Source organism: Megalopta genalis, chromosome 1, assembly GCF_051020955.1.
Source record: "Megalopta genalis isolate 19385.01 chromosome 1, iyMegGena1_principal, whole genome shotgun sequence".
NCBI classification, from domain to species: Eukaryota; Metazoa; Arthropoda; class Insecta; order Hymenoptera; family Halictidae; genus Megalopta; species Megalopta genalis.
Window position 1 is genome coordinate 32,831,992 of NC_135013.1, and position 27,751 is coordinate 32,859,742.

Consider the following 27,751-nt stretch of genomic DNA (forward strand, 5'->3'; position numbering starts at 1 on the left):
GAAAACTGTGTTTTAGTTAACAATAGGATTCATTTTCAAATCTTTGGTTCTTCGAGTCTCTTTGACAATTTATCACCGCAGACGGTTTTATTACAAAATTGTTACGCGCTAATCAACTGTGACCAAAGTTATAGATCATTCTATAATAAATAAAATCATGTCAGAGGAGACTCGAAATAATAGAGCAGCCAAGAACAATGACATAAAAATGTGTTTCATTGTTGAATTCATACGTTCGACAGGAACGCCTCGATTTTTCAAAAAGTTTGTCAAGGATAGAGTGAATTAACGTGACTTGAAAATCTAGATCATAGAATCTCTTAAAAAGCGATCACCGTCGATTATTCCATAGAAATCGATGCACACTCAACCGTAAAAAAAACACGGATCATTTCTCCCGATCACTAGACTGCGAATTTCACGCAATTGCGACAAAAACGTGTAGTTGAAACATGAAACAACGAAGACACATGAAGAATGTAACAACATCGTTGTATCGTTTTCGACTTTCATCAAAATTACTATATTAAAAGAAACGATTCATTTGTATCGAATTCTTTTGTCTCCCACAAGCTCGTTAGAAAATCATTATTTCGCGCGATGATCCGCAGTCTGCTGATCACGTTCGCAGAGATCTTTGAAGAGAGACTCGAAGATAGAGAGCAGCCGAACGCGACGATAAGAAAACTGCGCGAACAAAGGAATTAATTGGACAAGTTCGTTCGACGGAAACGTCTCCGATTCTACGATCTGTCTCGCGCAATACGTAGCCTCGCAAACGATATCGGTACGTCGGACCGTCGCGGAAGCGAAATGATGAAACGTGACGATGTAAGCGATGTCGTGTTAATACATGGAATGAGAGAATGATCACCGTGACGGTTTCAGCCAGAGTGACGGCGGTGTTAGTTAGGTGACACCGTCCAAATTTTACCCAACATCTACCGACGGGTGGTCGTGAATCAGTTTAATGTGCGGTGAAAAACGGAAACGGATTTCCTTCGTTCCATCTTTTTCGAACAAAAAAAAAAAGAAGTACCACCCTCCCGAGTGGCTTCGAAGCTCGTGGTGCAAAATCAAAAATCCGGGAAAACGAGTTGTACAAGAAAACAACAAAGAGTACACATCGTATATTCGATACATAGATAAATATATATATATGTATAAAAATCATTGAAAAACATTGAAACAACAACGGTTAGATAAAAACAGAGAGAGAGAGAGAGAGAGAGAGAGAGAGAGAGAAATAAGAAAGAAAACAAAGAGATACGATCGAAGGAAGAAAACATAGAACAGACTGAACGAAGGACGAGAACTTTGAAAAAATGCCTTACGAATGTGCTCGGACTTTTAAATCGTTCGCGTCTTCGGAGTTTTGCGGCGGTTCGTCGTCATAAATGTAATTAGCTCTCCGGGTCCCAGAATGGCCAGTTTCGGCACCGCTAAATTCGTCTCTGATCGATAAGCCTCGGATCGAGACGTCTGTATTCGGGGGAGGCGAGATACTGCTACGATTCCGCCTCCCCGAACTTCAGACGCCGTGTCTCTTCTCTGCAAAGGTGTAAAACAACGTAAGTGGAACTCAAGAACAAACGAGAAAGAGAGAGCGACGGAACACGTGCGGGGGGGAGGGAGAACAATGTTCGCGCGAGCCGCGGTTCTCTTTTTCTTCTTCGTCGCCCGACTCTGTGCGCGCTCGCTTTTTTTTTCTTTCCTTTCGTTTCTCGTTTCGTTTATGCCGATGATCGTCGATCATGACGCTGTGACAACATGTATGAGGTTCAGGCGATGGCCGAGGAGGAAGACTCGGGAGCGCGACGGCGTGTTCGCGTGACCGGAGATCCCCGTTTCTTCAACCCCGTCGCATCCCCCACGGCCGAGGATTTTCCACTCGAGCTGCTGTGTCCGGCTCGCGTCGATTTCTCTAGCATTTCGCGATTTCGTCGAGGAAACGCGTCGACGTGAGGCGACGTCTCGGCCGTGGATGCGATAAGGTTCCACGAGATCTCCTGGCGGGTCGTTCCATGCAACGGTGTCAACGTTTCACGGTGTTCTATCTTCGATTCTCTGTACGGTGTTACGATCTGCTGTGCGCGGATTGCGGTCTACGTGCACGGAAAATGTTCTCGATGGTTTGTTATACAGGGTGTCCCAGGTTTTAATGTTCGAACTTTGTTAGTGTATACTATGGCACAAAGTAAGAAAAAAATGTTATGTAAACGTAGGACATATAGAGAGCTTTATTAAGAAGTTATAACAAAAATTCAGAATAGGAATAGTAATCAACTTGCTGTTACTGCGAGCATTGGCTTGAATAGATCAGCACATGCCGTGTGTTTATGTAAGCTGTGTTTATTAATACATTTCGAAACGTATTAATAACCGTTGTTGACAATACATGATTGATGATCAATCGAAGATTTTTTTTATTTTTTATTTTTTTTTTTAGTTGATTACTATTCCTATTCTGAATTTTTGTTATAACTTCTTAATAGAGCTCTGTATGACCTATGTTTACATAACATTTTTTTCTTACTTTGTGCCACAGAATGCCATAGAATATATATTATAATATATTATAATTATATAATATAATATAATATAATATATAATAAATATTATATATTTATTATATTTATATATTATAATTAATATATTATAATTATATATATATATATATATATATATATATATATATAATAAATATAATATAATAATAATATAATATATTATATATATTATAATATATTATTGCCATAGAATATACTGACAAAGCTTGAACATTAAAACCTGAGACACCCTGTATATTCTAGGGACTAATTTTGTTTCAATTTATAACGGAACGCTCGCTTTCGCGAACGAAAAATTGCTATCGTACACGAAGATCCGCAATCTGGTCGTCCGATGGACGGACTCGATGGCGATCTGTCGAAATGGAAATTTGGTGGCGTCGAACGAAAGAATTTAGTCGAATTTGTATTCGAGAGCGATGCTTTAATTATTTTAAAACAGTAATCCAATGGATAGTTAAGTTGGACAGGTTAAATTACGTTTGCAAAATATTACTCGAGGAATCACGAAGAACGTCCAAGAATTTAAAACCTATCTGTTAACCAGTTGGCTGTGTCTGACGAGTATACTCGTCATGGAGATGTGGCAGAATTTTGTGTAATGACGAGTACACTCGTCGTGTAGAAGTAGCAGTATTTTGTGTCACGACGAGTATACTCGTCATAGAAATGTTGGCAGTATTTTGTGTAATGACGAGTATATTCGTCATAGAGGTGTGGCAGTATTTTGTGTTACGACGAGTGTACTCGTCATAGAAATATGGCAGTATTTTGTGCAATGACGAGTATACTCGTCGTGGAGATGTGGCAGGATTTCTGCCATGACGAGTATATTCGTCATGGAAATGCGATAGAATTACTGTCATGACGAATATACTCGTCATAAAAATATGACAGTATTTTGTGTAATGACGAATATACTCGTCATAAAAATATGACAGTACTTTGTGTAATGACGAGTATACTCGTCATACAAATATGGCAGTATTTTGTGTAACGACGAGTATACTCGTCACGCAGATGTAGCAGAATTTCTGTCAAGACGAGTATACTCGTCACGCAAATGTGGCATTATTTATCGTCACGACGAGTATACTCGTCGCCGCTTGATTGCCAACTGGTTAAAAAACGACTTTTGCATACTAAACTCTACTCGTACGTACCAAACATGCATATTCGCGCAGATTTCCTTGGCACGCGATATTTATTGGTAAAACGATACAAAATTCTTTCGTATACAATTGCGAAAATATCAGCTGAGATTAAGTTCGCCGATATTTAATTGTTCCTTTCCATTTCTCCAGCGTTCACCAGTTCAGCGTCAATTTCGACTCGCTTCCTACGTCTAATACGTTTCCAATGAAAATGCAGCGTGTGCTCCCGTTTTCGAGACGAGCAGAATATGTATCTCTAAAAGTTCCATCATCACACGTACCATGCAATTTACCTGAGAACGTGCGCGAAACACGGACACCGTCCTTGGCAATGACGAAATGAGAGGAAATCGAACGATCGTCGAATAATTGATGCTAGGAAAAATTGGAGAAAGTAAGAGAGAGAGAGAGAGAGAGAGAGAGAGAGAGAGAGAGAGAGAGAGAGAGAGGTGCCTGTGATGGGTAAATGGGAACGAGGCGAAGAGAAACACAATCGGAACGCTTTCAAACTGGGAACGACATAGACGCATGACGGACCCACGATTCAGATGTTAACGTGGAAATGTCACGCTGGCATGATCACCGAAATTACGCGGACAATGTTGCGAGCAACGCGGCAGAGAAATTTCTTTCGGAGCTACAAACCGGGCAAATCCTTTCTAATTGTCGCGCGTTCGCCGCCGCGTAAAAATGTTATCGAATCGCGGCGCGATTGCCTCGGGCTCCTAAAAATAGATTCTCCCGCCGATTAGCGTTATCACCGTCCTGTATATCGCGTATATTCAAATTACGTCTTATGAATTTTCAACGAACGCTCCGGATCCATTTCGCTCATGAATTATTAATTTCCCTTGCGAGGCTGTTGCGCGTACATTCAATTTTAATCCCTTCCGCGCGACGCCGAGAACAATTACCTAATCGCGGCGGTTCATTGACCGCGTCGATTCGCGGACATTCGTGGACGTTAGCGTAGACGTTAATCGTTAATCATTTTACCTGATTAGTAGACTGCGGAGTTTACGCATTTACGGCGAAAACGCGGGATTGAAATATGAAGCTAAATCGTAGGTTCAGGCTGAATTTGGAGCTAAATCGTATGTTTCGGCTGAATTTGAAGCTAAATCGAAAGTTTTGGCTGGATTTGAAGCTAAATCGCATCTTTCGGCTAAATTAGAAGGTAAATTGCAAGTTCCGGCTGAATTAGAAGCTAAATCGCAATTCAGGTTTCAGCTGAATTTGGAACTAAGTTGTATCTTTCGGCTGAATTAGAAGCTAAATCGCAAGTTCTGGCTGAATTTGAAGCTAAATCGCATCTTTTGGTTGAATTAGAAGTTAAATCGCAAATTCCAGCTGAATTTGCAGCTAAATCGCAAGTTCCAGCTGAATTTGAAGCTAAATCGCAAGTCAAGTTTCAGTTAAATTTGGAGCTAAATCGTATTTTTCGGCTGAATTTGAAGCTAAATCGCATCTTTCGGCTGAATTTGAAGCTAATTATCACAAGTTCGGAATGAATTTAACACTAAATCGCAAAAATTTCAGCCGAATTTGATTCTCCATCATACGTTTCGTCCGAATTTGAAGCTAAATCGTGCACCTCAGCTGAATTAGAAGCTAAATCGCATCTTTCGGCCGAATTAGAAGCTGAATCGCACGTTCCAACCGAATGATAATGAAACTCAATAGCATTGTTACACCGTGCCCGACTCGTCAAAATGATCGAAAACGATTCCTATCCATCGAATTTTTATCTCTCGCAAAACCTCGTCGCAAAATTGCAATTTCGCGCGAAGATATCTGCCCGCTAATCACGATCACGTAGATCGAAAAGAGACTCGAAGAGCAGCCGAACGCGACAATAGAAGAACCTGCGTCGAATAACGCGGGACGAGTCGTCGAACGCGTCGCTGCAAATACGATCGACGATAAGAAAAAAAAAAAGAAAGAAATCGTTGCAAATTGCTCGCGCCTCGTTAACATCCGATCGATGGGTGTCCGGTGGACCCGCGAGCACACAGGACACTGTGACACACACACACACAGAGACACAGACACGCAGGACATACATACACACATAGAGCTCGTGGGAGCAGAGTAGATTAGGTTTTTGAGCACTCTCGAGTCCCTCGAGAGGATCTGCCTCAGAACGAAAACTTACATAGTCCTCCTACCTTGGAGGTCTTGGCGTAGGTCGCTGCAGCTCTTCCCGGCTTTCGCATTCGCCTGGCCGACGTTAGTTCGATGCCGCATGGAGGCGGATGCGCCAGTCGTAACTGGTCCTGGCCCAGGACTCGGGGTACGCGACGCGGATGGCAGCCCGAGGAGGGAGTCAAGGACGTCCTCCAGGGTCGTGGAGCCGGGGCTCGGTTTGTTCCGCAGAAGAGCTGCCGTCGCCATCGCCTCGTCCGTATCGCTCTGGCCCGATCCTAATCGGTTTCATGCAGGGGTCAAGAAATAGACAGAGACGTCCGCGTCATCCTCTTGGCCTCGAACGTTCGTTTCATTCGGGTGAACTTGTGTGTTATCGTCGTTGTCGTCGTTGTCGTCGCGTTAGTCGCGTGTCGTTTCGTCTGGTCTTTCCTGTCTCGTCCTCGGTTTCACCTAGCATTTTCTCTAGTTTCTCTTTCCTTTTTTACGTGATCATTTTTATACGCGCACCTTCGGGACGCATGGTTCAAGTAGCTGCCGATTTAGGGGCTGCGCTTTCGCTCGTAGCTTCTGCAAGTACGCGTGGTGGCTTCTCCCGTTCGCGAGATTTTCTCGTCGCGCGATCAACGATATCACGAAATTGAAACACGATTCCGAGGAATTTTTTGGTTTCGTACGCGGATTACGAAATTGTAACGCGGACGTAGAAAGCTTCGGCTGTTGTTACAACGTTAACGCTTTAATGGCCGCTCGCGCGCGACGTTTTGATAATTGTGCGGGCGATTGCTTTAATAAAATATTAAATATTAAATTTGTTGTATTAAATGTGTTGTTATTGTTTGTTGCTGGTTTTTGTTTTATGTGTACGTTCGCGCGTGTTGAATTATTTCATGAATTTACGTAAATATTGCTGGCCTCTGGAGACGTTTGACCATTAGACGCGTAGACCATTAAAGTGTTAATCATGGATCGAGAACTAAGAATGAAACGAAACCTTTCTTTTAGATCGTTGAAATTTGTTCTATATAAAATTGTTAGAATTGTCGACAACGAATAAAACTGACACGTTCGATGGTAGCCATGATTGCGAACCGGTCGAACACCGACGCGGGACGTCAAATAATTACGCGTCTGATTGATAATTTAATTATCAATATCTAATATCTAATTGTCAATATCAATATCTAATGTCTAATTGTCAATATCAATGTCTAATTGTCAATATCAATATCTAATGTCTAATTGTCAATATCAATATCTAATGTCTAATTGTCAATATCAATGTCTAATTGATAATTTAATTATCAATTAGATATATATATATATATATAAATTAATTTAATATTTAGTACTAACTGAACAGCGATCGATAAACAGTGCTTGACAAACGGAATTATTTACATTGCAAATCGAGACGTTTCTTTATTGCCGAAGATATTTATCGCCCGATTTTATTCCTGTAAACGCGTGCAGGAAACTTCGAAACTGGTCGATTCGCGAGTTCGTCGAATTTTTCTGTCATTCTATTATAAAATAAACGGAATTCACGATCGACAGGAATTTACCGATTTAAAGCGATCGATCAATCAGCAGGATCGATGGTGAAACTTACGCGACGTTTACACACGACACACGCCGAACAATGCGTGTTCTGTCGTCTTTTGAATGGTCGAGTATCACGTAACACTGGCTACAAAATGGACATCGATTGCTACTTGAAGCATGTTCCGTTGAAAGCGCGCGCGTGGTGTGTATGTGCGAAAAGGTCGAAAAACCCCTCAGCCGGCCATCAAAGTTCTAGGGTGCTCGTCACGTGTTTCGTGTTGGGGTGTCTGCCGAGGGCCCTTTTGAACGCCACTTTTTTTTCGGTAGACACGTCGTCCCTTACGAACTTCTCCGCACTTTCGCCGGTGTCAGAGATTATGCAAAATGTTGACACAGATTCGAAAATGTCGTTGGAACGTTTCGTTTCAATATTTTATTTATTTTATATTTTATTTTAGTTTAAATATCATTTCAACGATTCGAATGAAATATTACCAATGATTCGGTTCAATTATTATGAATAATTTAGTTGAAAGGTAATCAGATCGCCGAGTTCTTTTTAAAAAATACAGTACTTGGCTTTCAGCAAAAGAAGAAACTAGTTCATACAAAAAGCATTATTAAATAAATGATCGAACGATATGCAAGAACAATACGAGTAACACAAATTAATGATTAATGAAAGATATTGATCGCTGAAAGAGGACAGTCGCTTCGAAAAGTCACGTTAAATCTGTGAGGTCGAAAGATACGTGAATTATTATTTGTTCGAAACAAGAGCTGGTATTTTTTAAACTACCCAATTGTAATTACTGTGCTGCTTGTCGTCGTGCAAATTATAATTACATTTATATAATTATATAATCATATGCAATATATATAATATAGTTATATTAATATTATATATATAATATTATATATTATTATTATTATTATATATAATATTAATATATATAATATACTAATATAATCATAATTATAATTACATTTCCTAGGTGAACGAAAAGAATAAAAATAAAAAATTAAAAAACTAAAATAAAAATACTACCAATTATCATTAATTCGCATTAATTCTCGTCGATTCCAATTATTTCTCGCGCACAAAATAAAAGCTCAAAGATCCGCGTAATCCGATAATTACAAAGCGCAACATCCACCAAATTATAATCCAAAATTTTTAGAAAAGCCGCGACCCCGAATTTTCCATCCTCACAGAATTATTCGTCGTCCTCTTCCAGATTCGTTAGCACGGAATCACGACGACGACCATTGCTGGCGATCCGTGCGCGACACGTTAACAAAACCAGCGGGCTCCCAGCAACTTCGACGTTTTCCCATCAAACAATAAGTGTCCTTACCTCGGTCAAGTCGAAGGAGAAGCCACGGCTCGGCCGGTGTCTCTTTAGAAGGTCGACTATCGCTATAAGGATCCCTTCGCCGGTTCGCCCCCTACGTTTCTTCCGGACGAGAACTCGTAACGAGCACCCCACGAGTGAGATCGTCTCAGCGAAAGTTTTTCCAAACTTCGGCCCCGAACAATCGAGAGAACGGTTCGAGCGGACGAAACTCTCACGCGACGAGAACACGGCGGAGAAACTCGTGGACGAAGTGCACGACAAACGTTCGATGAGACGCACTTACACAATTGGTCACCGGCAGCGATTCTCTTGGTCGAGGGGGGTGCTTTGATCGCGATCGAGTCGATTCAACAGAGACGATTGGTTAAATTAAACTACCCCTCTCCGCGTTACTTTGTACCGTCTACACTTTGTTCAACGTGTACGCTGGATTCAGAGGGGAATATTTTTTATTTTATACTTTATTATTTTTTTATATTTTATTAACATCCTCTGGCTCGGGGGATTTTTTGATATATCGCCGAGTGGTTGAAGCAACGATTAAGTCTACTGTTTTAATTTCTTAAATTTTGTGATTTTATACCACCCTCTGGTTTCGGGGATTTTTTTATGTATTGCGGAGTTATTGAAGCAACAGTTGAGTCTAATTTTTTAATTTTTTTAATTTTGTGATTTTATACCACCCTCTGGTTTGGGGAATTTTTTTGATATATTGCCGAGTTATTAAAGCAACTATTAAGTCTACTTTTATAATGTTTTTATAGAATAAATACTATTTTATAATTTTTTAAATTTTGTTATTTTATAGCACCCTTCGGTTTGGAGAATTTTCTGATATATTGCTGTATTATATATGATATATTAATATATTATTAATTAATTAGATTAAATTAAGTCTAATTGTTGCTTCAACTACCCAGCAATATATCAAAAAATTCCTCAAACTGGAGGGTGGTGTAAAATAACAAAATTAAACAAATTTTAGAGTTACACTTAATTATTGCTTTAACTACCCGGCAATACATCAAAAAATTCTCCAATCCAGAAGGCGGTATAAAATAATAAAGTATAAAATTTATAAGAGATTGCTATTTTTTACCTGGAAAATGATATTCACAAAATTCCATTTCACGTTTCATACAAACATAAACTTCCTTTTAAAACACTTAGCTATCAAATTATTCGAAACGAATTATCGCGTCCACGTTGACACATATAATCAATTAAATGAAAAATTAAAAAAGAAAATGAGTCATTTTAACGACACAAAATAAACGTATCATTATTAAACGTGCATCTCTGTCAAATAACTTCAAGAGAACGGCCGTCGAACAAGTTTCGAAACGGCGAAACCGTAGGAAACATTCGTTTCGAGCGACTGCATCGCGGCAGAGTGGCTCGCGGAGAGGGGTGTGGGGGTCGTTCGACGCTTAGTAGGCTAGTTTTCGATGTAGCCCCCCGGCAGAAAGAACCGCTGCCGGAAACGGCGACCCGCCGGATACGAAGAACAGCGAGGACGTGTACTTTTCGAGCCTCCTCGTGCGTGTATATTCCGAATGTACGGGTATATATAGCGGGGGGAGGGGGGGCGGTAGCTAATCGTGACGATAGAAAAAAACAGAAGAGAAAAAGGTGGGGGTGTAGTGTAGGGGGACGGGCGCGGGACGGGGGTATAGGGTGGGGGTTGGTTGCTGGCTCGAGGGTGAATTGCAGACGCCCACGATTTTTCTTCACCCGTCATCTACGGTCTCTACGTAAATCTACTACGTGTGTGCTCTCTACTTTTGCGCTGCTTCTACTACTACCAGACGCAGAGGGCTAGGCTAGCCTAGTTCTAGAGGCTGGAGCAGCTTTTTCCCTCGGCCGGGGCTCCGCGAAAGCTTAGAAGGCAAAAACGAAGCTGGAAACACAGGGGGAGGGGGCCTCCTCCCCTTTGAACCGTCGTTTACCAGACATTCTCTCTCGCGTGGCAACCTCGTTCTCTTTCCGCCGCGACAGAAACGGCGGAACAGTTTTTCTTGTTCTTTCATTTCGGTTCTCCTTTTCTTTTTCTTTGCTTTTCTTCTCTTCTCTTTTCTTTTCTTTCGCTCTCTATTTCCGGCTGCAAGTGCATCGAGTGCGCGTCCCCCGCGCACACGCGCGCTGGTTACGCGGATGCAAGAACAAGCCGCGGAAACAATTAGAAAAAAAAGAAAAGAAAATAGAGAGAGAGAGGGAGACATAGGGTTTGAGAGAAATAAAACAGAAAGAAACGAAAGACGAAAGCGATGTGGCGGCGAAACAAATACAGCACTTACCGTGACGACATAAGCAGAGCGCATCAACCAAATTAATCGATACATGTATACTATATACATGTATATACACATATATTTATATATATATTTATATTATATACATGCATATATATATACGTATACTCAAGTAGAGATACTGCAAACGGGGATGCGGTGTTCGGCCGAGACACTCGAAACCGACGAGAAAGTAGAAAATAGAAGAAACTGTGAGGGGTTGAATCGGGGATTGAGAATTAATACACTATATAGTAACGACAGGGATTCTTTCTAAACTGGTCTTAAGATATCGTTGTTACTGTCGCGGAAACGTGGAGACAAATGTTACACCGTTCATCTTCGATACAAAATCGAACGTCGAAATTTCTGTGCATGCTTCCGGACATTTTCACCGACGTTTTCGTTCGTGCAAATGAGAATTTCGAGCGTTTTCCTCTCGTGCGAACGAAGCACTTTATACGATACCATTGTTTATCCATCGAACCGGTCGTTCGTTTGAAAAATCGCGGTTTTATAAATAGTTGTCTCGACCTCGAAGATGAATAAAAATTATTTTCGGAACGAACGGACACGTTTCGCTTTATCCGAGAGGAGCGTACGTTTAAAATACGACCGCATCGAGTCTGTCCTAAAAATAGACCTCTCGTTTTATTTTGGTAAATCGTATAAAATTATTGTCCAGATTCATTCTATCTTCAACGACAGGGTTTAATAAGGAGATTAGGCTGTCACGAGGAGATTCCTCGCGCGGCAATCGGAAGGCGTATTCGATCGAGATCGTTCGCTTCGAAGCAAGATATCATTATTTCGTTGCATTCGTGACCTCGAGACGCGGCGATCTGCAACTGCAACTGCAACACCGGTAGGCAGTCGTATGTTTATGCAGTAAGAGAAACACATCGATCACTTTCCGGCCAAATGGACTTTGCGTAAGAGAAACTTAATGCCGTGCCGGTAACTTTAGATGCTGATCGCGCTCATTGTCTCGTTAACAACAGTTACCGGAGCGGATGCAAACCTTCGAAATTGTCTGCGCTCACATTTTCTTTTTTTTATTTATAGACCTTCTTTCGAAGGAACGCTGCGCGAGGTCTGAAAATTGTTCAGAAAAAAAAATGTTAAAAAGTTCTCCACTCTACAGTCTGTTAGTATTTGTATCGAATTGAACATTTGATTTATGCAAACGGTTCTCTTTTTACAGTAACACATATTTCAATGTCATTATTTATTTCGATCGTATTTTTAGTTATTTCTTTCAACGTAGTTATTACTTCGATATTTACAACTTTCCAGGTTCGCAAACAAGAAAGCATTCCTATTGCAAGATCAGAGATTACTTTAACAATCGAATGTTAGATTTAAATCGTGTCAACATCGGAGCTATCTATGAAAATAACAGATTTTCATTTGAACACTGAACGATCACGATAACAAACACGTTCACACGAACAACTGGAATTTCTTCCTAACTCTTACCTCGGAGCTACTTCAAAACATTGTCAAAACACCGGCGTACCGCTTCGAGCATTATACTGAAGACAGAAATGAAATTGATTAGCGTCCGCGATTCATTCATTAGCATTCTCGAAAATTCTCTGTCGTATCAAAGTGTCGTTTGCACAGGCCAATAACAACGATCCCTCGAAACCGCCCAAGATCAAGAGCTACATATTCTATCTATCGATGAATCTCCGATTCATGCGGAGAGAGAGGGGGTGAGAGAAATACAGAGGGGGAAGTACAATATAGAGAAAAAAAAGTAAAAAATAGAAAGAAAGACAGAGAGAGAGAGAGAGAGAGAGAGAGAGAGAGAGACTGCGATAGAATACTGAACGCAGGAATTCTAGGAGCATATCAACGCAAACAACGCAAAGGGTGTAAATGACAATAATTTATTGTTGTCAAAGGGTAATTACGCTCTACAAAGAAATGATAAATCGTTGGTGTGTCCGAACAATAAGTACGGAATTACTTAAGAAAGGCAGAAGCACCGGCACGCAGAACTGTTCGGTACAAAAGAGAGCCAGGAGGGACAGCGGCGACAACGAGAACGCGGTACAATCGATTTTTCCCAGCGGCATTGAATTTTTCGTTATGCAAACACGCCGCCGAAAGGGCGAGACACGGGACGAAATTAACGAAAATCGAACGCTCTTGCACCGACGGTGAAGAGTACACGCGCGTTGATCGTTAAATAATACGCGTTTACCGACGGTTCTGCGAACACTGCACTCGTAATTAAATGAGTAACAATAATAATGGCATAATAATAATCAATAATAATAATAATAATAATAATAATAATAATAATCAATAATAATAATAATTAATAATAATAATAATAATAATAATAATAATTAATAATAGTCAATAATAATTAATAATAATAATAATAATATCAACGCGTTTGCAAGTAATAATGAACGGTGTATACGATTCTTTCATTACGTGTTTTCCTTCGTACGTACACATATATACAATCCCGACAGATTGCTATACGTATGTGTAAAGGACCGAGATAGCTACAGATAAAATATAAACGTGTGTGTGTGTGTATGTGTAGACAACTTTACAGTAAACATACATGAACGCAAAATAGTAGACTACTGGTCAAAAGAGTAAAGGAAAGAGAGAGGGGCCAACGTCCGAGAGACGGGGTGTGTGTGTGTGTGTGTATCGCGCGACGACGCGCGCGGCAGGCGAATCAAGATCGTACACGGTTATTTGGAGAGCAAAGTGGCGGACGAAGGGTGGAGGGTGTGTGGATGACGGTGAGGGATGGAGGGGAACGCAATTATTACTCGCGGAGCAAACGTGTGGGCCGGAGGGGAGGAGGGTGCGGCCCGTTGTCAAAGGTTCTGGACGGCCGGAGGGCCTCTTTCCATGGTGGTTCTTCCAACGACGAGGGGGGCGGTCGTTAACAAAGTAACAAAGTTTTCTACAAAATAATCTCGTGACCAAGGTATTTAAAAAAAAAAGAAGAAAACAAAAACACGGATTTTCCTGCTTTGTAAAAACGAACGAGGCTTATATCAAAAGTCTACCAGGGGGTCTGTCGACGCGCCTCGAGCCGAGGCGGAGGGGGGTGGGGGCCAGTCGAGAGACCGCCTGTGGAATGACGAAATATACGCTGGGAACGTCGACGAGAATCGAGAAACCGACTGTTCACAATGTTCGTCTTTTCTCGTGTCCGAGAATCGCGGCGCTCCCTCGTTATAAGCACGCTTGGCTGGCCCAGTCGCGACGGCGTTTCCCATCTCACAGGGCAGACACCCTTGGGTGGCCTGATTCTCTCGGCGTCTCGCACGACGAAGCGTCGAATACCTTCGCGAAATCGTAAATCATTCGGGAAATCGTGAATCCTCCCTATAAGCGCGTCGACGGCGCGCTCGTAGAGAGGGAACGCTGCCACGGTCGTTTCTCCAGACTCGTCGACGTTCGACAGAAAATTTCCAAAGAAAGAGCATGTGTAGAGAGTGGATTCTCCGGTGCAGAATCGTCGTGTGTGCTTGAATTTCGTTTGAAGTGTGCGGCAATTGATCCGGACCCTCGAGCAGTTCCGATTCACGGTTCAACGTTCACGGCCGGCAAGCTGACGAAAACGATAGACGGGAGAGAAACTGGCGATAACGGCAATCGGCGCGGGGCGTGCATTATTATGCTCTAATCGCGAATGACGCGGCCTCCGAATCGAAGATCTAGCCGCGCGAGAGAGATATACGCTCGCTCGAGTCCCCTTTCTGCTGGCCCACGAGGTTTGCGCCTAGAGACAATGAAAGCACTGCGAGTGAACGAGTCCCATCGACGCCGGGACGCTGCCTACGTAAGCGATACAAAATCCTAGGCTACTTAATTAGCGGATCGTGCACGACTCGAGCGGAACCAGACAGTTCCTTTCGCCATCGATCGATCCAATCTAAGGCAATTACATTCCGGATTACGCTGACGTAATTCTACCGACGAATCTTCTTTGCGTCAGTACTTATTATTATACGATACGATGTTAGAACGTTAATAATCGATTAATAATCGTTTAATCGTCGTTGAGCTTGTATCGACGATTTCGTGATCTTGCGTCGAATGATTTCTTTCAGTCACAGTTATAGAAGGTTCGCCGAGATCAAAATAAAAAGAAAAGAGTATTCTTCGTTTTATTCGCGCAGTTTTACACTTTCGAATGTTTCAAATGTTTCAGATATCGTAAACGTGAATGATTGTCAAGAGTGAATGTAATTAATCCATGGCTACGAACAAGTAAATTGTTTAACGAATAAATCACGCGAATTTCCGGAATTTCCGTTCCATCGAAATACCCTCTATAAGCGTATTCTTAATTGCTTAGAAGCTAAACGGCCGAACATTGAAAATCAATTCTCTATTAGGAAAATCAGTTATCCGTCCAAAATTTAGAAGCATAATTTTTTTATAAATCTTTTTCGCGCAAATATTCAGAGAACAGACGTTCGCTTGAAAGGCTTTCCAGTTACCGAAGCTTCTTGTTAAATAGGATATAAAAATAAATTCATTGTTATATACAATCTATAATTCAAGCTTTTCCGACGACAGTGTCTTATACGAATATAGAATTTTATAGTCGCAACTCGATTAGAAAATGATCTCCGAACCGCGCGAAAGACTCGAACCGCGCGAAAGACTCGATCCGTTCGTAATCCAACGTTTCGTTCCACATTTACCAAAAACCTACGCGCTCTCTTCGCACGCTGATAGAAATTTACGAAAACAGTCAGCAAGCCTAACAACGCGTGACCAAACTGATCAGAAATTCCTCGTCACCTTCGCTAATTTCTAATCGCAAGAACGCTCGATCTACGCCGCCTATTACGTGAGAAATACGGTGCAAGAAACGATTTCATAGCCTCGAGCATCGCCCTAAATACAAGACAGTCGCGGTTCGACAGACTAAAAGCTACCATTACGAACGTACCAACGGAATAAGAAGTTCCTCCAAAAATATCTACTCCGTCCGCCGACGACGACGCCGTCGCGTGAACGAGTTAACTCCTTACCGTACCATTTTCTTCATAATTAAAACAATGAGCACTCTTTCAATTGTAATAATTTCTTCGAAAAAAAAATGAAAATTTATATTTATCGTGTGTCTGCATTTACTGGGACGATTAAAATATCGATCACAAGAGGACAGAATTTGATTCCGCGCGGCTTAGAAAAACGGAACAACATTGGTATTTAATACTAAATCTACCAAGCAGTAATACTAACTGGCATGTACCGCTTCACAAAAGTGAGAAGACCGAATTTATTCAGAATTTGTAAAGCTTTTATTACAAAACTTGCTCCGATAATATAACTTATTCAAGCGTTTTCCACGAAAGAGTCTCGAAACTTTGCAGTATTGCAAAAGAAGAAAGCGGTCACTTTGACCGCGGTAGATTTAGTGTTAATAGGATTGTTACTAGAAATCTGCGCCACGAAAAGATCTGACTCGTTAAAGTACGGCGAGGAGTTGATACGCCTGCACATCCGAACGTCGCCTAATCGATCCTACGATTTCTCGAACCCGCCGCCGACACGCCTTGGACGGGAAAAGTCGAAGCGCGACAGAACTCTCGCGACGACTCTCCAGCCGGCGTACTGTACAATATACAGAAAGAGGAAAAGATAGAAACGAAGGTGCAGTCGAAAGTGGAGCGCAGATCGTGATAACGAACAGAAGAGAGAAAAATAGAACGAAGAAGAAGAAGAAGTAGTAGTAGTTCGAAAGCCGCGCAGAATATACAAGAGAGCGCGGTGCGACGTCGCCGCGCCGCACCCTCGATCGGCGACGATTCCGCGGGGCCGCTCGCGAGATCGCCGGCGAATTATGTACAAAGAGAGAAACCGGAAATCTCGGGAGGATCGGGGCGAGGGCCGCTCGGTGTCCTCGATCGTCGACCGTCCGTTTTCGCGCTCGTTGCGACGAGGTACAAAAATAATTTCTCTGCCGATCGAAGCTGGCCAGACACGCGTCGTGCCACGCCGCGTCCACGAGGGATGACAGTCGTAGCGATCACGTGGGGACCGTGAGATCACGGTGACGAAACGAGGCGTCGCTTTGGAGAGCGTCCCAACGCTGCCGAGGACGTCGACGGAGCGTGACCGAAGGCGTTTCGAGCAGACAGGTCTCGAAACTACGTCAGACGAGGCGGTTCCAAGAAAGATCGTTCACCGGTCCGTCGCCAGCCGCCGAGAAAAATCGCGAGGAACGCGCGCGGAATCGTCGACGGATGAACCTTGACGATTGCTCGGAGCTCTTCTAACGCGACCGCGAAGCTGTCGACGAGATCGGGAAACGCGAAACTTCGGTGATCGTCTGCCAGCGGTCTCCTGGCAAATGTTCGAATGGCAAATTCTCTCGACTTCGCAAGCGCTGGAGGCGTTTCGAATCGCCGATTCCGAGGATCGTCGGCCACCTACGGGTCTACGAAGGTCCCATGGGGACGCGAAAGAGCGAAGAGGCACGGCGAAGCTCTACCTTCCTAGCGACTACGCCTAACAGCGAATGCTACCCCTGGCGAAAAGCTTCCGTCGAATGGACCGATTACCATGGTCTCGAGTGTTCATCTCGCACAGATTATTCGCCTACCAAGCAGAATTGTTCTACAGCGCAGAAAATGTTCGAATCGATGACGGAGAACTGGCGGCGCAATCAGAAAGCTGCTCGACTCGCAGGAAAAAAACTAAGCGACAGATGCAGGGCGTGAAACTTTCTCGCGACTCTTCGCGACAGAATTTCTGCCGAATCTCTACCATCGACGTAACAACTCTCCTCTGGAAATGGAACATCTTGCGAGAAAATCTCACCGCTCTGCATTTCGTTCAATTATTCCTTCACGGAGGCTCGCTCTTTTGTTTTTTTATTTTTATTTTTTATGTACCAGCAGTTCGTCGACTCCCATAGGAACAGTTTCTCACGGAGACCCTTTATTCTGATCAACCCCTACGAACCACCGTTCGCTCGTTTCCTCTGTTTACAATTATTTCGCATTATTTCGACGATTTTACATTGCACTGTGATTCCTCGGTGAAATAAAAGAAGCGACTACATGCAATAAATAGTAAATAGTAAACGGTGAACGGAGCTTTGGATGCCTGCTGGTTTTCAATATTTATTTCACGTTGCAGCTTAGTTATAAAAGCGCCTCTTGCGCTTTTTGTGTATTTAACCAAATTAAAAGAATCGAAAGCAACGGACAAATAAATAACGAAACGGACTAAGTAATACAAAGTAACAGACGAATAAACGACGAAACGGATTAACAGTAGGAAACGACGGTACTCGGCGGATGCTCTCTCAGAATAAAGGTTCTACTTGTCGGCTTTCAACGAAAACCATATAACAGAACACCGTCGCGGCCAGTTTTGGAACCGTTGTTCCGAGCCTGCTCCCAGCGTCGCCGAGTCACACGTGAAGGGACCGTGAAGAATTCTGAACGAGCCGTGTTTGTCCAGGGGCAGGATTCACCGGGGACCTGTGAATCGTCTTCGTCAGCTTATGTCTATCGAAGCGGCCGGGCAAGGCCAGGTCGAGGATTCGTCCGGCACGTTGCAAGGCGCGATCGAACGGCAACATCGGTTGTTCCCGGTGGTTCGCGGCGACTGTACGTGTTCCCTTGTTCGGTCTCTTTCGTTTTTGGCTTTCCGCTAGGCGAGCAGCAACTCACCGCGGTGATGGCGTTGCTGTTGCTGCGGTTGCTGCTGATGGTGAAGCTGACGGTGGTGGTGGTGGGGATGGTGGTGCTGATAATTTAGCGAGGAGGACGGTGACGGGCAGAGGCTTCCGCCGCCGCCGAGCTGCTGCTGTTGCTGATGGTGCTGGCCGTCGTCGCGGGTCGGTGTCAGGTCCAAGAACAGACCGGATGTCGCGGAGTCCACGCAACTGCAGGACTCAGTGGCCGTGGCGTTGCAGCCGGGACAGCAGTCGGTCTCCGTGGCCAAGCTCATCGGCGTCTCCGGCGAGTCCACGGGTCTCGTGCCGACGAACGAGCTCTCCATCCAACACAGCTTCACGCTCCCTTCGCAGCAGAAGCATTCAATAGATTAGACAGATCTCGCGCGAGACAGCCGCGCGGCGAGCACACACCGGCCGACTCCTCCTCCGAAACCGTATTTCTTTTCATGTTTTGTTTTTTGTTTTTTTTTTTCGTTTATTTTTGGCTCTCGGTGTTTGCGAGATCAGGGTACCAGGAAGAAGCACAAAGAGAGTTCTCTCGCTCGGTGAGTGAGTGTGTGTGTTTTGTTTTTTTTTTATTTTTATTTTCTACTTGGCTCTGGAGTATAAAACACGTGGACCTCGGGAGGGTCAGCTTTTGTTTTCCGAGATGTACCGTAACGTCTTTTATTTTTGTTTTGTTTTTCTGTTTCGTTTCGTATCGTTTCGTTTCGTTTCTCTTTAAGAGTTCAACAACGCTACGTGATCGTGTCCGGTTTTTAGAGCAAAAGACAGACGGAAAGCTTCCTCGAACGACACACTCTGGTTAATTCGTATTAGTGAAGCGTCCAATACGGAAATATTAATTACAATGCGGACAAGCTTGATGCGCCCGGCGCGGGGAACTTATGGTCGTGGAAAACGCGTTACTACGGCCGGCCAAGAGGAAAGAGTCGATTCCGAGGAGTTTCGACGGTGGGTTCGTCCGTTCGTTCGATGGTGGGAAGTGTTGGCACACTCTCGCGTTTGTGTAGTGGCCTCTTAGGGAGTATCGAGTGACCGAACCGTACGATTCGGCGTAGCTCGCTGAATAATTGATTAACAATTACATTGATTCCGCGCTGGACGCGCATTAATACGGTCCGTATTACGGAGTAAAGGTACAGCTCTGTTTCTCGTTATATTTCTAGATGGATCTAAAAAAAAAAATGATCTTGGTCGAAAAAATAAGATCGAAACCTCCACGAATTCTCATCGTGGAAATGAAAATGGAAACGCACGTTTTTCGCGCATTATGTCGAAATACGTCTGTTCAAGATAGTCTGATATTCTCATTAAAAAATTATGATTTATCGAATTTATACTTTTTCTATCTCGTTTCAGCCGCGCTTTGATAAAGAATCTAAAACGGAAAAGCTCGGTTAATCTATAAACCGTAAATAATATTTTACCTCACACGCGCGAATTTGATCATTTCTCATTGATCTCTCAATTAAGTATTTCTTTAATTTGTCGTCTAACAGTTTTGTGTTTAAATCGTAGTCTAACGTTTTCGTTTAAATCGCGGTCTAAGATTTCTGTTCGAATTGTAGTCGAAGGCTTTCGTTTAAATCGTAGCCTAAGGCTTTCGGTTTAAATGACAGTCTAAGCCTTTTGTTCGGATCATAGACCAACGTTCTCGTTTAAATGACGGTCTAATGTCTCTATTCAAATTACAGTCTAAAGTTTCAGTGAAATTGCATAGCACGAAGGTACGAATAAAACAGCCAACAGATCCGCCGGGGATCAACCCCATAATTCCACGACCATTGCTCTTGCCGCGCCGTGGCGTACATTCCGAACGATCCAACGGCGCGGAGTACAAGTTATTGACAAGTTGCACGTCACAGAAGTTAGTACGATCACCACAGCAGCGGAACAAAAGCGTTCACACACAGGTTCAAATAACCGCGAGAACGTGAAAATCGACGCGGAGTCGAACAAGCCCGTCTTCTGAATGCTGTTAGCATTTCTGGAAAGAAGAACCGCGACAAGTTCAACAATAGTCGTAATAACTGAACACCTCGCTCCAATTATTCCGGGACTCGGAACGTGCGAATAATCGTAGCTCGGAGAACAGCCGCGATAGCGATGCACGGATCATTGTCCCTTTTCCTGCGCACGGTCGACTGTCACAATTTATTCGCACGTGTGTTTCATTTTTACTGTTTTCGCGCATTATGCTTAGATCAATCTGTAATATTCTTTCAGTTATTTAAACTTTCGACATTTTTTAACGCAATTCGTGAAAACATTGGAAAACGTGTGATCATTGTCATCTTTAGGCGTTGCAGGGTATTCCACAATTATGTTAACACGTGGAAAGGGTTCCAGAGGTTATTCGAAGTAACTTTTTCCTTTGCAAAAATGCAATCCGCGGCTTCGTTTACGAGTTATTAACGAAAAACACCGAGAGATCGCTGACGCCCCGCCCTCGTGACCACTGCCGCTGCGTCAGACGGCCGGCGCGACGCGGCATTGGCCGAAAAGGCGGAGCGCTGGCCGCGCCCGCTCTCCGATTGGTCCATGTTTTTCGTTAATAACTCGTAAACGAAGCCGCGGATTGCATTTTCGCAAAGGAAAAAGTTACTTCAAATCACCTCAGGAATCTCTCCTCTCCGTGTGTTAACATAATTATGGGACACCGTGTATATCCGAACCAATCTGCAATATTCTATGAATTTAAACTTTGCTCGCTTCTTAGAGCATCGACTTCTGGCACGCTCTAAAAAATTGCCAGCTCTTTAAACAAATACAATAAGAGATCCGAACGATCTCCAGGAACGCGTTCAATAAAACGTCGAAACTTCTTTTGTAACAAATGCGGCAAAGAGAAATCGACCGTTTCCCTGTACCATTCCAGGTCTAAACGTGCCTGTTCGCAGCCGATGGACAACTTGCAAGAACCGTGTCCTACAAAGCTAACCGTCGCCATAAATCCACGGAGCTGTGACAGTCATCCGTGCATTACGACAGTCGTAACGCCTCGGGTTCAATCTTTCGTAAACCAGGCTACAGCGAGTCGTTACCCGCGGCAGCATGACGGGGACCTCTGCTCCTCCGGCCTCGCGAAAGGTGCGAGAGGCGGCGCCGCGTCATGGTGGCCACGTGTTATCCTCCAACGTTGCGCTCGTCTCGGTGTGTTTGTTTTAATTTCGTCTTAAGGTCGCGCGAGTGCCGGATCAGTTTGGCCGCGCCGAAAACCGCGCGGCGACACACAGAGAGAGCGGGGTGGACTTCAACTTCAGGGTGATCTATTTCGGTGGCCTGCCGGCTATAGGGCCGCAAGGCCGTCGAAATAGCCGACCCGTCGCGGCCGCTGCATACTCTCTCGGCCAGACGCTCGTGATTAAAAACGATACGTCGGGCTTCTCGAGCGTCGACGGAGAGGTCACGCGATCGACAAGCGACCACGAGACGTCCCGATTGTTCCGTCGGCTTCTTTTCTCTCGTTTGTCCTCGGCCAAGGTTGCGTCGTGCAAACGCGCGTTCCGGACGTGTCCCGCGAGTTTCACCTCGCGAGACGACGATCGTTCTTGCCGGAGCTCCTGCTCTCTCGCGATGTCCGCTTCCGTCGACTTTCTTTCGCAAAGGATTTCTCTCTTCTCTCTCTCTCTCTTTCTCTCCCTCTCTCTCTCTCTCTCTCTCTCTCTCTCTCCCTCTGTTTCACACTCTCTCCTCCTCGTGGTTTTGGTCAGTGTCGTGCGAAAGATGAAGAAAGAGGTGGTCGCACCTTGGAAAAGGGGTACAGCGATGCTTCGAAGATCCGTCGACCTTTGTTTCTGTGCGTCGGTTCGCGCGAGAATGGTAACGAGGTAGATAGAGATTAGGATTTTAACGAGGGTGCAAGACCGGTCCGAGCGTGGAAAGAGAAGCTGGGAATTTTTATCAGCCGTTTCTAGGGAATTTCTTAGTTTTTGAGAGAGCAAGATCATTTCCGTCGCGACGGTCTTACAAAAAAATTATTATGGAATATTAATATGAAAATCATCCGCATGAAACTATAACGAAGTTACATGCTACTTTGGTCTATTCGTTTGGATATTTCGCGAATGTATTTTACAGGACTTCCCGATCAATGATTTCCTGCTAAATCGTGGATTCGATGCGTTTGCAACAAAAGCGACTTTTTTCAAGCAAGCAAGAAATTTCTACCAGGTCTCTTTTCCTCGAAATTGACGCGGAACGTGTCCAGCGTGAAGATCCACGATATGCCGGATGTCCCAAAAATGTCTTGCATTCCAGAAGTAGGAGATTCCTGACATCATTTCGAGTAACTTTTTCCTTAGCGAAAATGCAATCCGCGGCTTCGTTTACGAGTTATTAGCGAAAAACGCTGACCAATGAGCGGCGAGCTCTGTTGCCGCGTGACGGCCGAGCCAATGAGCGGAACTGCGCTTAATGCGGGGCCGCCTCGCGGCAACAGAGCTCGCCGCTCATTGGTCAGCGTTTTTCGCTAATAACTCGTAAACGAAGCGGCGGATTGCATTTTCGCTAAGGAAAAAGTTGCTTCAAATTACCTCAGGAATCCCCCGCTTACGGATTGCGGAACATTATTGTGACAGCCTATATTTATACCCTCGTTTCATCCACGACAAAAAAGCCGACAAGATCGAGGACCCTCGAAGCATTACTGTAATCGCACTGACAACACGTGTTCGAGCGACGCCACGGAAAAGCGAGCTGTTCGAAGCGGGTTCTCCGGGGTGCGAGCCCCGAGCGAGAAGCAAATCCGGGGCAGAACGATGCCGCGGACGTGGAAAAAGGCATTCCGGCAAAGGAGGAACAACGGTTAACGAAACGTTAACGAAACGTTCGAACGGTGACACCCGTCGAAAGATCCGGGCGATATTGCGGGCACGTTCAAGTGCGGCGCGCACGGACTATGAATAGAATAGCGAACTGGACGCGCGCGAAGGATGCTGGTTCTCCTATCGTCAAAGGCTGGTTTTGTTGAATGGCCGGGCTTTCAAAGCGATTTTAGTTAGTAAACAGGACACGACGGGCAGAGAGGCGGCGAACTGGTAGTGCTTTTAGGCTGGTAGACAGAGAGACGATTATGTCAGAACAACGAGCGAACAAGATATTCGGATGAATAGATGGACAGATAGATAAACAGATGGACAGACGATAATACGTGTCGTGTGTGTTGTTACGAAAGAAAAAGAAGAAAAGAAAAGAACATTCGCATCGGAGCGCGCCGGACTGTTAGAACCGGGCAACAAATGCAGATGTGAACAAGAAGAAGAAGAAGATGAAGAAGATGATGAAGAAGATGAAGAAGATAGTAGAAGAAGTGATGATGATGGTGGTGGTAGTAGTAGTAGTAGAAGAAGAGATGCATCTAGGCCGCAGAAGTGGATGCAGATACACGAAGAGAGAGAACACATCAAGGTGGAAAACTCAAAATTACCTTTCTCGTAGAGAGTAAAAGTGGTGATGGTTGTGGTGGTGGTGGTGAGATGGTTTTTGGCATGGGTTGGTTTAGTGCTCACCTCTGGGGCTGGTTGACCTTGCTCCGCCCCTGTCGTCCCAGTCTTCGGGTCGAGGTCGAGGCGAGAGCCTGCCACCTCCAGCAACCTCCTGACCGCTTTGCACGTAGTGCACAATGGCCGAGGTTACCTCCTTTATCGAGTTTCTTACTTCTAGCTGCTGATTCGTTGTCTGCTGCTGCGGCTGCTGTTGCTGCTGCTGCTGCTGTTGCTGTTGTTGCGGCTGCTGTTGCTGCTGCGGAGACAAGATCGCTCTGTCAATAATTCGTTCACGGTTCGGACGCACCCGCGCAGCATCGCGCCGCGTATCGCGACTTCGCAGACTTCGCGTTTAATTCAGTATCGCTTAATTTAATTCGGTGTTATATCAGGTTCGCGTAGACAGCGGAGAGCGATCGATTTTTCGAGATGACCGACGACCTTGTAGAAAGACTACCCGGATGAATTATTCAAATCTAGAAGCCCGGATTATTGGACGGCGGATTTTATGCGTTTATAGTGGAAATGTGTGGGTGTAGATTAGACATTATAATTAATAATAATATAATAATATAATAATAATATATATATAATATTATATATATATATATATATATATATATATTATATTAATATAATATAATAATATAATAATAATAATTAATTTTGTTGGTAATATAACGTAAGATATTACTAGAAGAATTTGATGACAGATTGTTGCGCTGTTTTCGGTTTATTGAAAATAGAAAGAGAAGCGATTCGGTTTATTCTTTGAACTTCTGTTTCTTGCGATCGACTTGGACGATTTTTATTTTGCGTGAAGACCCGCTGTCTGCAAATTATAGTCCAACTTTGGGACGTATTTGCAGTAAATTTTTCCTAATTCTTCTTCAGCTTCTAAACAAAAATTCGAACCTTGCGCCTCGCTTTTATAATTATTGATAAGCAGCAACTGTAAAAATGATCCGCGGGGCTTACAATCGTGTCTGCTCTTCCCTAATCATCGCCGAATTATTATTCTTATTATAAATTATATTATTATTATATTATACACTTCGTTTGCAAGTTGAAGGAAAATTGGGGAGAATTTACCGTACTCGGTTTTATTGTCGAATCTCGATCGACGCTTGCGTCTCTGTCGCAACAATATTTACAAATTTCTCTGTGAAAAAATGTTGAAAACTCTGTGCTCGCGTCGAACTGTCAAGTTCGTTCCTAGAACAGACCGTTCAATTCCAGTCAAACGATTTGTTTGTTTCGCGTTGAAAATACATTATCTCTCGAGAGCGGACAATTTACGAATTTATGATACAACCGAATGGCATCCTGAAACGATCGCCGGTCAATTTCAGAGAACACGAAAACGTTTTTATCGTCGCGTTCGCCGCAGTCGTGTTCTCTCTGTCTGCAAATCGAGCGACGCCGATCATACTGAAAGCTTTCGCAATTTGATCGAAAACATAATTAACTTCTCCCCGAATTTCCAGCTTTCGCGCTCCGCAGTTCGTGTCTCTCGCGAGGCCCTCTCTGAGATCGTCGCTGTCATTCGACGAACGCCAGAGCATTTTATAAATATTTTTGAACGTACACGTCGCGAACTATCCTGATGGCAAACGGTCCATGATATGCACGAAGTGGATGCTAACAAAGAGGAAAACGTAAATGTACTGTCACCGAAAACGATGCGCTCTTACCGTGCATTTAGAACGACCGACTTCGCGAAACATTTCACTAAACGTTGATGGGTAAATAACATGGGTAGACTGCAGATTTCATTTGTGAGCTACGCACATAAATACACAATAATGCAAAATAAAAAGCATAATTGAAACTGAGCAAATCGTGTATTTTTCAATTCTCGAAACTTTGTGCAGTGAAAATAGTATTTAATCGACATATTTGTAAATCCTTGAAACTTTCAACGGCAAATACTGCTAAATTGTCATGTTTCTAAGTTTTTTATACTTCGAATAATAATGCAAGATAAAAAGCATAATTGAAACTGAGCAAATCGTGTATTTTTCAATTCTCGAAACTTTGTGCAGTGAAAATAGTATTTAATCGACACATTTCTAAATCCTTGAAACTTTCAACAGCAAATACTGCTAAATTGTCATGTTTCTAAGTTTTTTATACTTCGAATAATAATGCAAGATAAAAAGCATAATTGAAACTGAGCAAATCGTGTATTTTTCAATTCTCGAAACTTTGTGCAGTGAAAATAGTATTTAATCGACACATTTCTAAATCCTTGAAAATTTCAACAGCAAATACTGCTAAATTGTTATGTTTCTAAGTTTTTTATGCTTTGAATAATAAAAAGTACTACTCAATTTTCATAATTGCAAGTTTTCAGATGTTTGAGTCCGATGAAGAATACCCAAATTTAATTTCCATTTTCACAAAATAATAAAAAAAGATTCTGTAAGTGTACAATAAAGAATCGCAGCATAATTATAAACATTAAACAATAAAATGTCGAACATTTAAAGTTACCAAGCCAAGTGATTCTCACTATCTCCGCAGCTACATTTCGGAATAAATGATTCGGCTGCAGAGGGCCGAGAGCAGAAATTAACTTCGGTTAACGAGGATCGATTTTAATTTATTTAACCCGAGAAAGATAACCTACGTCGCAAAGGCGCCTGCGAAGACTGTTGATTTTTGTTAATTTTTCATAGAGGTCTAGTGATTTAAGTTTAAAATTACTTAAAATATAAAAAAATATAATATAAATGCATTTTATTTTTACAATAATGCCAAACCTTTAAAATGACTAGATTAACTTAAATAAATATCCATTGTTAGTATAAAATTGACGCCTTAGAAAAGCATGCGCCTCTGAAGCGTATGGTTATCTTTTACGTACGTTGTCATGTGGTTATCTTTCTAGGGTTAAACACTGCTCGATCGCAGAATGCGAAGTTCCTGACGATCTATCTATTTCGTGTTCTCCTCGACACTTGTCAGCGAAGTCGGAAAGGCGAAACTTGGCCTCGAACCTAAGGAACGGCCATTTGCTTGACCCTCGCCCCGCCCACGTTCTCTTCGCTTTCCTCTTTGTCCAATTTATTTTTAATTTGCGCAGACAGCGCGCAAATGCGACGAGGTTTCTATAATTAGAAATTCTGGCAGAAATCCTCGCCCCGGCGTCTCTCGTGGCCTTTCAAACTCGGGAAAAATTGACTGTTACACGAAACGCCCTTCTGCGCGCGCTCGAAAAGCATTCATTTCGGATTTCACTCGACTCCGCGAACTTCGTTTATCTTTCCGACCGACCATTTAGTGTTCCTATCTCCACGCTCTCCTCGCCAGCTAACGTTCACGCCGGATCTTTTTATGTATTTATTACCTGGCGGCGGATGTTTTAATGCAAAATAAAAATGTTCGCCCCGAATTTTAACGAGCAGGAGTTACATTTTATTTCCCATTTCGGTGATTTTGTAAAGATTAAAAATAATATAACAGTGTTTCAAGATTCTGTTGTCTTTATTCGTCTTTCGTGC

General features: G+C 43.2%; 1 protein-coding gene across 8 annotated transcripts in view; it reads right to left on the reverse strand.

Annotated features, from left to right (window-relative positions):
• The window catches only part of LOC117218047 (uncharacterized), a 170,284-nt gene that overhangs the window by 2,616 nt on the left and 139,917 nt on the right, over window positions 1-27,751 (reverse strand). The window contains exons 9-12 of one of the 8 annotated variants that reach the window (XM_033466084.2): window positions 24,270-24,501; window positions 18,749-19,099; window positions 5,893-6,147; window positions 1,456-1,551 (exon numbers count right to left, since the gene is read on the reverse strand). In XM_033466084.2, the coding sequence (XP_033321975.2) occupies window positions 1,532-1,551; window positions 5,893-6,147; window positions 18,749-19,099; window positions 24,270-24,501 (858 nt within the window). In that variant the 3' untranslated portion in view covers window positions 1,456-1,531. Of the gene's footprint in view, window positions 1-1,455; window positions 1,552-5,879; window positions 6,148-18,748; window positions 19,100-24,269; window positions 24,502-27,751 lie in introns of those variants that run through there. The other 7 variants (XM_033466081.2, XM_033466076.2, XM_033466075.2 and 4 more) reach the window with 7 other exon arrangements.